The 14,659-nt window shown below is 34.1% G+C and overlaps 3 protein-coding genes across 5 annotated transcripts in view; 2 read left to right on the top strand and 1 right to left on the bottom strand.

Annotated features, from left to right (window-relative positions):
- Positions 1–2,276, bottom strand: part of LOC134845987 (protein fem-1 homolog C-like) — a 390,705-nt gene extending 388,429 nt beyond the window's left edge. The window contains exon 1 of the mRNA XM_063863141.1: positions 2,264–2,276. The gene's annotated coding sequence lies outside the window, so the exon portion shown is untranslated. The remainder of the gene's footprint in view (positions 1–2,263) is intronic.
- Positions 1–14,659, top strand: part of LOC134846000 (intraflagellar transport protein 81 homolog) — a 282,975-nt gene that overhangs the window by 15,236 nt on the left and 253,080 nt on the right. The gene's annotated exons all lie outside the window — the stretch shown is intronic.
- Positions 814–14,538, top strand: LOC134846016 (aquaporin-4-like). 3 transcript variants are annotated; one of them, XM_063863201.1, is made up of 4 exons: positions 814–913; positions 12,542–12,795; positions 13,087–13,332; positions 13,984–14,538. In XM_063863201.1, exons 2-4 carry the CDS (start codon positions 12,565–12,567, stop codon positions 14,284–14,286), a joined length of 780 nt encoding a protein of 259 aa, XP_063719271.1. In that variant the 5' UTR covers positions 814–913; positions 12,542–12,564; the 3' UTR covers positions 14,287–14,538. The 3 variants fall into 3 exon arrangements, with proteins under 3 accessions (XP_063719271.1, XP_063719255.1, XP_063719263.1); XM_063863185.1 differs by lacking the exon at positions 814–913 and adding an exon at positions 8,209–8,297; XM_063863193.1 differs by lacking the exon at positions 814–913 and adding an exon at positions 12,079–12,255.

The raw sequence follows: 14,659 nt of genomic DNA, 5'->3' as shown, positions 1-14,659 counted from the left end.
AGAGAGAGAGAGAGAGAGAGAGAGAGAGAACGAACCAAGAGAAGCAATCCCCTAAATCTACACTTATTTGTATTCTCACTTTCTGTGGATTTTTTTTTTCATTTTTGGGAATTAGTTTGAAATCTAGTCAGTTTGATGTTTGGCTTTTTTCAAAAGTTTATTATTTTGCATCATTCGATTCATATTGCCATATTTAATTCTATAGATCTAGATTTTCAGGGAACTCATCAATTTTTTGCAATTAAATGACTCTCAATGAATTACAATGGCAGGCAAGTAAATTGGCGAAGATAGCAAGAAAACGCCCATTTTAGTTGATGCCACTTGTTAAACAATTCAGAATTCCACCAGTTCGGAGATAAGTTTACTGAGCAATCAATCAACTCAGCAATTGTCAAAGATTTCTCTCGTTCCTCCCTGCCCCAAAACAAAAACAGTGTTCACACATAATTGCCAGCAATTCAGAACGAATTGCAGATTTACCAAAAACAATCAATTTTTGACACTGTTAAAATCATTTTCAGTTTCGGCACTATTTAACGCACCTGTCAATCAGTTGAGCGTCAGTTGGATTAATTGGTCTGCTAAAAACTGGGCCCTTTTATTCATGTGCTTTTAACTGCACATTATCTAAAGGGGCGTGAAAACATTTTTGTTTCACAAGAAAAAGTCATTTGAGTTTGATCAGTATTGTTTTGGTGTAATTGCTAAACATGCTAAGATATTATAGCTTTAATGAGCCGTTTTGTAACCAAATCGATTTTAATCAACTTCAGACTGTAAGTATCATTTCAATTGATTTTTGCTCAAAATTAGCTTATTTAAGCCAATAGTTTGCCGAGTCAACTTGGTTAAATAGCATTTAAAGTATCTAAATATTTGCATGAAAATCAGCAGCTACTTCAAAAATTCGGTGAGTGAAGTTTATCAGTATACTATTGGTTAAATTTAAGCGCCATTTCAGGTTTTTTACTTTCTAAAAAGCCTGTTTTTAAAGTCCAGTTTGGACAACAAAATCAAATTAGCATCCTCCGTCCCCCCTCCACCACCCCCCCCCCCCCCAATAGACCAAGTTAATATCCTCCACCCCCAGCGCTTAATATAAATTAAATTTGCTAAGCGCTGCATGTAAAATGCTCGATTCTGATTGGCTGAAAAATACCAACTTAGAACCAAGTTAACATCCTCCGGTAAACGGCTTTGAGGGGAGGATGTAAACTTGATCCGGACAACGTTTACTTCAAATTTCAGCAAAATAAATTTGTTCGTAGACCGAGACCATATCATCGGAGCTTCCATTAATGAAAGTATCATATTAGAGTAGGCATTTTTTGAATAAGCAGAGTAAAAAAATTGATCATGAGATGTGAAACATTTCAAACAAAATAATTGCGTTGTTCATTGTGACAACTTTCCTCAATTTTGCTTTTTCCGATTATTTCACATTGTGTGAAAAACTTATAACAAATGGTGAAAACTGGCATTTTCAGATCTGGAATAATCAAGTAATTGCTTCAAATTAAAAACTGAGACTTTCAAGGAGAGTAGTTCAAATTATTTGTAGGCGGTCTACTTAAAAAAAATGGTTCAAAGTTGTTTCTCCCCGCTTATTCGAAAAAAATTACTAGTGAATTTATAGTTTCATAGATGCTGCCGCGCTTATTTCTGCCCGCTTATTCGAAAAAATTAAAACAAAAGATAAAATTAGGCCTTTTTGAGACCCAAAATAAACTGGTTAGTGCTTTGAATTAAACATTGAGACTTTTGTAGCGGGTAGCTTAGATCATTTGCAATCAGTCGATAAAAAATTTTTGTTAGAAGTTTATGTTAACGTTCTTTGGAATTTGTCATATTAGAGAATAAATAAGTAATTTTTCGTTTTTTGTGCACTTGTATATTACTCAGCATTCTGAGCTGTTTGTACGAATTTGTATCTCGTATCATCAAAACAAATCAATTTTATTGAAAGTTGGTTTCTGTTCTGAAGTGCGTTGAATTTTCTGTCTGTTTTACGACCTTTCACTCAATTGGAACCTACTAACGGGTGCGACACAGTTTAAAATACCGTAGGAAAAAGGCCAATAATAACTAAAACTTGGAGTTATTGAAAAATTATGTGATTAATTCCACAAAGGGAGTTTTTACTTCTTAAAAAAAATGTTCTTCATATGGAAAAAATGTTTTGAATAATTTTGCTTCTTCGAAAATTTTACACCAGTTAGTACTTTTGAATCAGTTCAGCAAAACCAAAATCAATCTTGGGATTTAATAAGTTTTTTTAAATTCTTTTTTCGTTTGGAAAAACTTTTGATCCCTCACATTTTACTTAAATATGATATTTGATTTCGACTTTTTCATTAATTTTTATCATTCAAATTTTCATTAAAAATCATTTTCAATAAAATTGTCCTTGGATATGATAATGACGCTACAAACGAAGGCTTTTGTTCCAAAAAAGTTAAGGAAATGGCCGATGCAATAGAAGTTAATAAGATAAAAAGATAATAAAACTTAAAATTGTTGTCTGAAGTAGACACTAGTCGACAAAACAAATGCAAGCTTAAAGTTTTAATCTTTAAAACGCCTAATTTTGAGGACCCTTTTGACACCAATAACATTTTTTTAAAGAAAAAATTTACATCAATTGCGTGTAAAGGATCTCAGCTACCCTCTAAGAAAACACCAAATTTTGCTTTCAAATTTTTGTCTGTTTTTTTTCTGAATGTGGAAATTTGTGATAAATATTGCCCAAAATTGTCCTTGAGTATAGACACATTTTAAATAGTAAAATCCTAAATTTGCGTTTCATTTCGTCCACTAGTGTACATGAAATATGAAGAAAACTGTGCGATGCACTTCTTTAAAATATTTTGAGCTAAATTTAAAAAAATTATAGTATAGTTTTACTGTTTGCTTGTTACTCGCATCAGAAAAACTTCAAATTGCAAAAATTTTAAAAAGTCTGCAAAAAAAATTAATTTTTTCAACAAACAAAGCAAACATTCATCTGAAAACCTTTGTTTGCAAAGCGAGTTATTTAAATAATTGCAAATTTCTCTTCTAATGCTTGCAAGCTATTGTTCCGACTACTCTCGAAGAATGGAAAATAATTATGTGTTAGAGTCGAGTTTTTCTAGTTTTTTGCGCCATTGTAAAAAAAACTAGTCCGAATGATTTTGATTTTCAGACTGAAATAAACAAAATTTGCTCAAAGGTTGATCTGCCACTTTCAGTCCTGTTGCAATTTAAATGCTATATTATAACGTTTTCCTTGTACAACTTCCGCTTTTTTCCTTTTCTTACGTAGTTCAATCGCGGTTACTGAAAAAAAAACAGGAAATTTGGGCAAAAAAATAGCACAAATTAAATAGTTTTAATTTGGAAAACATTTTTTAATTTTGGATATTTTCTAATTGATTTTGGTTTGAACATTGTGCTTCTTGCACAACAATTGGCTGAGCTAATGGTCAACTGTGGTATCACATTACAATCGTGTTGGTCGTGATTTAAACTCTAACAGCAGCCATTAAAAACTTTTCTCAGAGTCAAGAAAAACGGATCTAAATATTTTCGGTTTTCAGACTCATTTAGACAAACCTTGATGAGCTTGACAATTTTGCCGGTGCCCAAACTTAGCTGCAGTTTTAATTCAGCTAGTTTTACATCTTTTTTCATTTTTACATAATTTTTCTTTTTTCCTTTTATTCTTTTTATTTTTTCACCCTTTATCAAATACATTTACAGTAAAATTTGAAAAAATGATCTCTATATTGGAAACAAAAAAAATCAATGATTCAATTCGGTTTTTAAGATAGGCTGAGCTAATGGTCAACTACACCAACCGGCTATTTTGTTCGACAATCTAACATTAGTTGAAGATGCAAGCATTCTTTCGCGCATGAAAATTTGTTGCTTTGAGACTATTTTCTACTACTATACAGTTGATACTATTTTTTTTTGCAAAATTTCAAACTGAGCAAAACTTGCTTACAATGATGTTCTCAGTATACTCAGTTTTTGAAAATATTTAATTTTTTTAAAGTATTTAACTAGTGAAAAATAGGTTTCCGACTTCAAAATCAGAAAAACATATGACAATTAACTCTTTTCAGTAAAACTATGAAACGGAAATGGTTGGTCAAAACACTCATCTTATCAGATTTTGGTGGGATGCCTGTTCATCAATTTTTTCAAACTTTTTCTTTCTTTGTTTTTTTTATAGATTTTTGCAAAATTGTTGGACAACAGTCTTCAGTTTTTTAAGTAATGAGTGTAGTGAGTACTCTTATTTAGGTCTTGCTAAATTTTTTAGTTTTTTTTTAGAAAAAAAATTTTAAAAATTGTTTGCGCTCAGTTTCGATTTTTAGCGGATTGACTTTATTTTTTTCTTAACTTCAGTGTATTTCTATTGTTAAAAGAAAGGCAAACTCCACTATTGAACAACAAAAATATAAAAGTCACGAAAAACGTGATTGACTTCTGATTTCGAGAATGAAAATTAATTATCAGATTTCCCAGCGAAATAAAAGTTTTACGTTTTGATTCAGTTTCATCAAATTGGGTTGAATTTAACAAAAAAAGTGCCCAGCATAAATTTTTCTGCAAACTCAAAGAACTTTAAGGCCATCTACTTTTTTTCTCGGAAATTCAAAAGTTGAAGGCTCTTGATAAAACAAGTCCGTTTTTTTTCCAGTTTTTGTGCGTTCCTTACTCTCTTCTAACTGTTAGCTGGTTATGTTCGAAATAGTTCTGACTTTCAACATGAAATTACTGTGAATAATCTCTTTAAAATTTCGTGTTTGATTTTTGGCGTTTTGTAATTTGTTTTCTCTGGAAATTGAAAGCCAAATCATTGCTAAAAAAATTTATATCAATTTTCATGTTTTGATGAATGTGTCGGCGGAACAGTATAGCAAAGGTTTTGTGGCATTTCAAAAAAAATTTCTGAAAATTTGGATGCAGTTTCAACGCCTTCTCAATGGCGCAAGGTCAGTTATATCAGATATTTAAAAATTTGTTCAACAAATTTGCTTTAAGCTATACAGAATTGCAAAAAAATTGAACAAATTTTTTTAAAAAGGGCAAATGTTATAATTCAGTTAATTTTCCATGCAAAAAGCTATTTTGAGATAAAATGTAGATCTCGTCATTACCTCAAAACCCAAATGTCTTAAACTTTCTGTAAAATTTCTTTAAAAACTCCTTAAAACTGATCGATTGCTCTTTTCAATCAATTTTAACTGTTCTTTTTTGCATTTTCCTCAATAAAAAATTTTATCCGACAAAAATTGAATAAAATTTTTAGTTCAATTTGACCACTGTACTATAAAGTTGAGAAAAAACGAGTTTTTATTAGAAGCAGTAAAGCAATTGCGCTTTTTCAGGCGCTGGCTTCGAATGAGTTTCTGATTCAAAGAAGTTCTGCCGCGCAACTTTTTCAGAGGAAAATATAACATACTTTAGGTTATGATATAGATATAGCTTCTAATTTACATCTCACGAATTAAAGAGATACCAAGTAAATGTTCCGAACATTGAAAATAGGTCGTTATTTGTCTCTTTGGTTCGAAATTTTTGAGTTTTAGTGTCTTTTTAAGCAAAAAATCGAGCAATTACGTCCGCAGGCGCTCGGAGTTATACTAACAGTTTTGATTTAATTGGTATATAAAAATAATTTTACGAGGTTAATTTATGCTTACCTGCCAATAAAAATTTCAAAAATTCAAAAAATGAACTCAACTGATGTCGACTATGACCAAACCATTATTTTTCATGGCATATGGATAGTTTTTTATTGCACCACCCTAAAACGACACTAATTTGAAAAAAAGAACGAAAAAAAACTATTTTGTAGTTTTTTCTAAAGAACTGTGGCCGCAACAATCTGTGCTTCGTGAACATCAATCGGCTATCTTATTCTTTTTTAAAAAAGTACTTGTCAATTTTAAGCTTATCTTGCTACCATGTTTGACCTAACGGCTAGCACTAACTCTATCTTGAAAAACAGCGTGGGTATATAAAAAAGCAATGAAAATCCAGATTTTACTATAGAACAGTCAGCAAAGTTAGTTAAAAAACGAAACAAAGAACAAAAACAGATTAGGCCGCACCAAAAAAAAAAAACAAACGGCAGTGAAGATGATCAAATCATTTAAAATTTGGAAACTAATCGCAGAAAAACGATAACCACCCTGAGCAGTAATTTTCCTGTTTCAAGGTTTACTATTCGACGCTTCGGATGCAATTGCCCGCCGTGGTTATAATTTTCGAGCAAAACTCTGCTCTATGAACTTTCGACGTTATGTTTATTTCAGTTTTAATTTCGGTTGATGTCTAGACAGTTGCTCTTTTTAATTAAGTCTGTCTGTCCGAACTTTTTGCAACTCTCTATACTCTTCGTGTAAAAAGAGCTCCAAATTGGCAGAACTATTTCTTTCAATGAAATCGATGGCAATATCCTTTTCGGTCAACAAATCTGAACTAAACTGCAGAATTCGATTAAATTGCACAAGGTCACCAAAATTGCCAACAATTTTGCTTTAAATGTGTTTTGGATCAGTTTTGCATCCAAAAACTAATTGATCAGACCGAGTTTGTGGCTCAAGGTTGTCGGAAAAAAAAAAACAAAATTGTATGCAAAAATTAGTCGAAGTGGGACAATTGATCTTTTTAAATAACTCTGTTTGAATTTTTTGCATTTTTATATTTACGTTGCTGAACATTTTTAGTTCAATTGAGACACATTTTCTCTCTCAAGGTTTTCTAAAACACGAAATTGCATGCAAGGTTCTCTCAAAAGTGAAAAATTGGTCTTTAAATAGTTAATAATGCCAAATTGTTGGCAAAATCGGTGACCTTGAACAGTTTGATTGGTCAAACAATATAGCAATTTAAGTTAATTAGTTTTTTTTGACATAATTTTTAATGTTGAAATCAATGAATAACAGAAATCTGACTTCAAAATGAGCAATTTATGGTCAATTATAGAGAGTTGCAAAAAGTTCGGACAGACAGAATTAATTAAAAAGAGCAATCGTACCATTTTGACAGATTTTTGCATGCAATTTCTTTTTTCATACAACCTTGAGACACAAAATCGGACAGAAAAATTAGATTTTGCATGCAAAATATTTCCAAAATAGGTCAATTGCTTTTTTTAATTAATTTTTTCCTGTCCGAACTTTTTGCTACTAATTATAACTTCGTTTAGATTCGTTGACTGAAAAAATGTTGCAAACAGTTTGGAATTATAATTAGTAGCAAAAAGTTCGGACAGACAGAATTAATTAAAATGAGCAATCAGTGCTTTTCGACGCTTTTTTGCATGCAAAATCTGAAGCCGGACAACCTTGAACTTTTTGTCAGACCAAATTCGAAAAGCAAGATCGTCGATTATCCGATGATTATGCTAGCCTAATTTTTAAATACTGCGATCAACATCCAGATTTACTAAAAAAATAGTTAGCGAAATTAGTTTAAAAATCAAAATCTAGAGTTATTTTGAACAAAAAAAAAACAGATTAGGGCGCTCCAAAAAACGGAAATAAGAAGATGATCGAATCATTCAAAATTTAGAAAAACTTTAGCCACTTTTGCAATAATTTTCCTGTTTCAAGGCATACTATTCGCCGCTTCTGAAACAGTTGCCCGCCGTGGTTATAAGTTTTGAGTGATACTCTGCTTTATAAACTTTCGACGTTATGTATATTTCAGTTTTTGTTTCCGCTGATGTCTAGGCAGTTGCTCTTTTTAATTAATTTTGTCTGTCCGAACTTTTTGCAACTCTCTATATCTTCAATTTCTTTCTCCGACCAGAATTTTTGAAACTTTAGTATCAATTAGTTGCAAAAAAGTCGGCCAGACAAAATTGTTTTTAAGAACAGCAGAATTTAGAAAAAATTGCTCGCAAATGAAGAGCCTTGTAAGTAGTAGCAAAAAGATGGAACAGACAGAAATAATTTTAAAAAGCAATCTGTTAATTTGCAGCATTTTTTGCAAGCAAATCTGAATGTTTAGGTGACCTTAACTCATACTTTGTCTTTATTAACTTTTCTGATAAAAGCTGCTTGCTCTTCTTAATTAATTCTGTCTGCTCCAGTTTTTGCAACTCTCTATAGGCAACCTTGAGAAGTGTGGCTGAAAAATTGTTTTTGTTTGGTACAGTTTCTCTGAATAAGCTCATCTGCTCTGTATAATAAATCTGTTTTTATCGAAACTTCTGCTGTAATAATTCGTAATTCTAAACAAGCGTTCTCTAGGTTATTTGTGATATATTTTAAATTCTTCAACTTTGATGGGTATGTTTCATTGTTTTGGTTTCTGATAGCTTAAAATTATTGCAGCTTAACTAAAACGATATTATTCGGAAACTTATTTTGGTATAAATAGATTTTAATGACCTGGATTTTAGGGAAGAGAAGTTTTTTATCACTGCCGTACTTATCTTATTTTCCATATTTGTTGAGCTGTCACATGAGAGGCTTGTTATGATACTTAAACATGGCACTAAAAATCAATTATCAGGTACAATTTTATGGAACAACCATAGATTTTCTCCAAAGCATAATCAGTGTGAGTTGGATTTATCACTAACTTCAACTGGTATGTTCTTGTGATATTCAATTTTGAAGATCTTGTAATCGTGACTCGAGTGGTATTTGAAAATTCGTTACGAGGCCATACTTTACATGATACGCTCACAATTTGGTGACTGTAAGTCACTGGAACCCAGAGGCAAGTCTTTAAACATGTTCCAAAATGCAAGTGGATTCAAATAACAAAAGTTTCCGGGTAGTCCGTGCATAAATACTTGTAACGTAAAATTTGCCAGCTGATAAGTTCTGTCGTAGATTCCGCAACGAAAGATAATAGCTGATTCACAATATCGCAAATGAAATCGGATTCGGCGAATAGAAATGGATTACGGATTCCGATTACATCGCTTTTTCCAGTTACAGTTTGCGGATTTTGCTATCATTGGCGTAATTTAATTAAACATAATATAATTATGTGTTTGTGGATTCGACAATATGTTCCGGACTCCGCAAACTTTGGGGGCAAATTCAGTTTTTTAACGAGGGAATTGGAGCGATACCGTCTTTTAGGGTATGTTCGTGCCATTCAAAACCGTCCAAAACGTCCAGGAAAGAAAGCAATGTATTGGATTCATCGACAAATATGTTATCAATCTGTTGCCGAATCCACTTACATTTCATAAAATGCAGTTTGGCCTAATGTATCTGAGAATTATTTTGTTGGCAAGAAAAATCGGTTCAGATTTTCGTTTTGTAGAGAAAAAGCACTAAAATTTACTCATTGGCAAAATCAGGGGCGGATTTAGGGGGGGGGGGGGGGGGGGAGGGGCGGGGTCTGGGCGGCGGACGCCTTGTTCCCTCAGGGATTCGACCCCCTGCCGACCCAAAGGGTCCTCCCTTTGATACTTTTTAAGAAATCCATTTTTGGCCGACCGACCCTAAATTTTTTTTAAAGGTGCCTTTGGCGCCAATATATTCTAAGTTTGAGGGGGAGCGCGCGCCAAAAAAAACGCGATTTTTTTGTCAAAATTTTTCAAGTTTCTAAAAAAGGCTTTTTTAGACTGTTTTTTCATTTTCAAAAATTTGCCTGCGGCGCTGAAAATTTACACCAAAATAGGGGGGAAAAAAGTGCTTTGGGAGAGCTCGAAAAATCAATTTGGTCGACCTAAAAAAAAGGTCAAAATTTTCGAAAAATTTTTGAAAATCCGCCCCCCCCCCCCCTCGTAAAAGTCCTAGATCCGCCCCTGGACAAAATTGTTTTCTGTTTGCTCCTGGAGTGATCAACTTACAAGTAAAAAAGTAAGCTAAGAATGAACATTTTGACTTTTTAGTTGTTCGTTCACGGAGCTGAGCTTATGGCCAAAACCAGTCCCCCTTATCTTCCTTCTCACACAATTAAAACGCAATTTTTTAAAGCAAAATAATCTTTTACGCAATCGGATGCGTCAAATAAACGTCAATTGATTTCGAATGATATAATTTTCAAAAACGCTAGAGCGAGATTTGATGATAAAATTCAAAATGATATCTGAGTGCGCGTAACATTGGTTTGAAATTTGTTTTTTTTTTTACCAGGTAAATAATTTAGAAGCAACATATCAGTTTTTTTCTTCATGTTTGGTTCTTTAAAGCTAAAAAAAATTGATTAAGTTTTTATTGTTCGTTGAGAAAACCCTTCATTCCTTCCGGTGTACACATTTCTTCACGCAAAACCATTTGTGAAAATTAATTTTATTTTTAAACACATTAGAATTTGGAGTGCCATAAATCAGTTGACGTATTAAACAACCCATATGTGCAGAGCATACAGACCAATCAAAGTTATGTCACAAAATTACGTCATAATTTGCCAAAAATATGCCAAAAAATACGTCAGAAGACTGGGTTTTGCGTGAATTTTGTAAATTTAACGCCAAAGTTTCTTAAATATTATTGTTCCGACTTTCGAAGACAGTGACGGATTATTTGTAGTCGGTGTGTTATTTTCTAGACAAACTTTTCATTTTTCAACAAGCGATTGTTCAATCTAAAAGGTATTGTTGTTGTTTGCTCAAATTTAAAATGATACCTGTGATCCTTTTCCGTAGAGTTATGAGAGTTAAGTTTTGCCAATTTTACCACTTTGGGATAATAATCGCTCAATAGTTCGTGCTATTAACACGTAATCAGAGCCTTAACAACGTCTTAGAAATTGTTCGAAATTGAGGTGAGGCATGGTTTTTGCCCTATTTTAATTTTTGCTATGTACGAAACATCATTTTTTTCTACATAACATAGTGTGGGGTAATGGTTTTTAAAAAATCTTGAAAAAAAAAATGTTTGTTTTGGAAAATTTTATTCAATTTTTAAAGCAAGTATTATTGCATCGACCATAAAGTGGAGTAAAAAAAATAAGGGCTTTTCAATTGTTTTTTGATAATTTTGATGGACTAAAAAGCAAAATTTGATACGTTTTTGGAGTAAGATGTTGAGCCCGAAATTCGCCAAATAAATTACCTTATATTTAATCTCGTTTATGCGTTTTGTCTGAAGAATTAAAATCAGCACTATAGGTTGTCTTCAATTTACTTTTTTTTGTTATCTGAAACGAATTAAAAACGAAACTTAACAAGGAAAATCAAGCAAAAATGGTTTTTAAATTTTGTCTTTAAAAATAACTCTGTGCTATTTTTCTAGCAGCGGGGGGAGCGGTGGTCGGACGTTCTTTACCTCAGGGATTCGACCCCCTTCCGACCCAAAGGGTCCCCCTTTGCACTATTTTGAGAAATCTATTTTTGGCTGACTGACCTTAAAATTTGTCTAAAGGTGCGTTCGGCGCTAATCTATACAAATTTTGAGGGGGAGCGCGCGCCGAAAAAACACGATTTTTTGGTCGAAATTTCCCAAAAAGTGTCTAAAGCCTTTTTTTAGGCCTCATTTCGAAAATTCGCCTTCGGCGCAGAAAATTTGGTCAAATAAGGGTCTTTATAATGATTTGGGAGAGCTCAGAAAATAACAATTTGGTCGACCGAAAGTTTTTTTTTTGAAAATTCGCCCCCCCCTCCCCTCGAGAAATTCCTAGATCCGCGCCTGTTTACAGCAGCTAAATAAACAGCTGTTGCATGAAGAGCTAGTTTCTGATAATATGTTTTGTGCATTTGGATTGGGCGCAAATTTGTTAGTTTTGGTTTGCTCAAGAATTGCCTCAGGAAATTGAAGTAGATCCATGTTTTGTTCTGTATGAATTTGACCTTAATCCTAGTTTTGATTTCGTGTAAGCCTTGCAAAAGTTGAGCTCATTTCCTTACCAGATAGATATCAAAATCTTACGGCCCTCAAACAGTGATTATTGTCTTTTTTGTGCCCTCGCAGAAAATACATCAATCACTGTTTGAGAAGAAGAGGGGGTCTATAATTTGCTGGGGCTATGATGGGAAAGGAAAATGTTTCATGGCGTCTCTTCTGTCATACTTTGACTACGAAATTTTGTATAAAGTGACTGTCCCTCAAAGCTAAACCAGTCCACAGCGATCCTTCTCTCTGGTGGTCCGGTCAATCTGACGAGAAAAACTCAGAGAGTTGGGCTGTCTCTCATTACGCCATTAGCTGTATAATAACCCGTAGTTAAAAAGCTTAAAATAGCAGTTTAGAATTGTAGAAAGTCATAGCTAGTAGCACTAGTAGTACTTTAGCCAAAAGTCCGCTGCACGGTAGAATTATCAAACTTTTATTCTGCAAATTGGTAAGGACTTAATTTATTTACTGCTTGCTCACTTCAGTTCATTTTAGAACGAAGTATTTTAGAACTCACGTGTCGAGAGGTGAATAAGTTTCGAGATGCATTAGCTGTCGAAAAACACGATCAAAACACGCACATTTGAAAAAGTTTTTGCGCCAACACGTAGTTTTTACTAACTATTTCGTTTGGTTGATTGTTCAAACAAAGCACGGAAACATATTGCTTGACAGTGTTTTAAGACTTCAATAATCGCACGGAAGAAATCAAAAGTCAACTAAAACTGTTTTAGAAGCGAGAAAACCCATCATTGGTATGCATTTTTTGGGCCGCAAGTACACTCTGGGTTTGGCCGAAGTGAGAAGCGTGGATTTCTGGCGTGCAGTGTTTGGCGAGTTTGTTGCGACTTCCTTCTTTCTTCTGACATGTCTGATCGGTGTCTGGAGTCCCACGAATCTGGTTGCGGGATCCCTTGGAACTGGCCTCTGTATTGCACTCCTGGTTCACATGTTCGATAATATATCAGGGGGAAATATCAACCCTGCAGTAAGTACTAGAATCTAAATGAGCTAAAAGCGCAAAGAAATCTAATTGAGAAATTTAATTAATTTGAAGACATGGCGATGTCCTTTATTACAGAAAACCATAGTTTTTTGCAGATTGCGAGTCAATATCATTCTTGTTTTTTGCATAAGTTATCCTGTAAAGGGGGGGGAGTTTCCTTGGTATGTACATTTATCTTTTTGATCGCTTCTAATTGTTTTTGCATGTTCAATACCAAAATTTTTAAGTCATTTTGACAGTGGACTTCCGAAAGGTATGCATAAAATACTCTAGGTTTCCCTGGCGCTGGTGGTGAACGGACAGATATCTCTCATACGAGGAGGGATTTACATGGTGGTCCAGATACTGGGATCTATCGCGGGAGCGGGAGTAGTGAACCTGATAACGAAGAGTGCCCCCAGTGGAGTGAATGGAACTGACGTCTTGCATTTCGACAATTGCATTCCCCAGATGGCCGATGAGTATGAATGGCAAGGAATGCTCTATGAGTTCCTGTTCACCAGCATGCTTATCATGCAGGTAATCATTATTAATAGTATCTTTTATCATTACTTTTATTCATTTATCATCTTTTTTTCTTGACTTTATGTTAATTTCAACGGGGCCTCTATCTACGCTTCCGGTAGCCCTCAGATCCGTAATATATGCCTATGTTCCGGAAGCTTTCAGCTTAACATTTGGGAAAACTGAAGAATGGGTATGAAGCAGGGTATCGATGAATAGTTATTTTCCCCTTGCAACTCACTTCTATGAAATTTGACACCTTGACGCCCACAATATCCTCCCTCAATTTCATACTCAATATCCAAGTTTGATTATCGATGTTTCAAATCACTCTTATTTACATCTCACGTACCCCAATCGCATATCGGCAACATATAGTTTTTTATCTTTTTTTTTCAGTGCATCGAACAGCTAAATTTGAAGAAAAAAATCGAGGAAGTTTTGGTTATTTTGAAAAACCATGACCATATGTTGTTACGAAAACTTTTCAAAATCTCTTCTGGAAAGTTCGATTGGTGCAGACAGGTTGGAACGAGTATAAGTTGGCAAGCGAATTGAAAAGGCGAGGGCTGATACCTCGAACGAATCAGCGGAAGTATGGATCTGGTGTTGGGGAAGTAGGAATAGCCACTCGCCATATGTCTATAACTATTTGTTCTGTTCCAGGTCCTTCGCAGCACCGACTCAGTTCGACCGGTCCAGAACGGAAACATAGCACTAGCAGTGGGTCTTGTCGTTGTCATTGCTAACTTCTGTCTCATTCCCATCACCGGAGGGCCTGTTAATCCGGCTAGAGTCACTGGGCCCGCTGTGGCCGGCGGCAAAGTGGGCCAGTTGGGATATTACTGGCTTGGAGAGTGTGCTGCAGCTGTCATTACCCCTCTGGTATATTCACCTCTTCTAACCAGGATAAACACCATCGAATCACCTCATGATTACACTGTACAGCAGAAACCAGACATCATTTGAAAAAATGTACGAGAAGAAATAGTTTGATTTGGTTTTAGATGCTCATAGATCAATTCATGCTTACTGCTACAATATGATTGTAGCTATTGCTTAATCTAAAAATTTTGCCTAAATTTTGAATGAAACTAAGTTTGTTCAATCAAATTGAGTGCGATTAATACTTTCGCTATTTCAAACAATTTGCTTTCAGACTTTTGTACGTCCATTATCCAAGAAATTGACGATGTCCTTTCAATAAAGAGAATTTTTCCAGTGATGTTTTTGTTCAGTTTGTGCGGTAAACCCAAGATTGATTGGTGGAAAGCTACTTTTTGTGAGATGAACTATTATGCGGATTGCAACTTTTGATTGCAACATTAAGATTGTGCTTAAT

Source organism: Symsagittifera roscoffensis, chromosome 1, assembly GCF_963678635.1.
Source record: "Symsagittifera roscoffensis chromosome 1, txSymRosc1.1, whole genome shotgun sequence".
Taxonomy (NCBI): Eukaryota; Metazoa; Xenacoelomorpha; order Acoela; family Convolutidae; genus Symsagittifera; species Symsagittifera roscoffensis.
The sequence above is the reverse complement of the archived record's forward strand: the minus strand, read 5'-3'. Positions and strand labels throughout refer to the sequence as shown.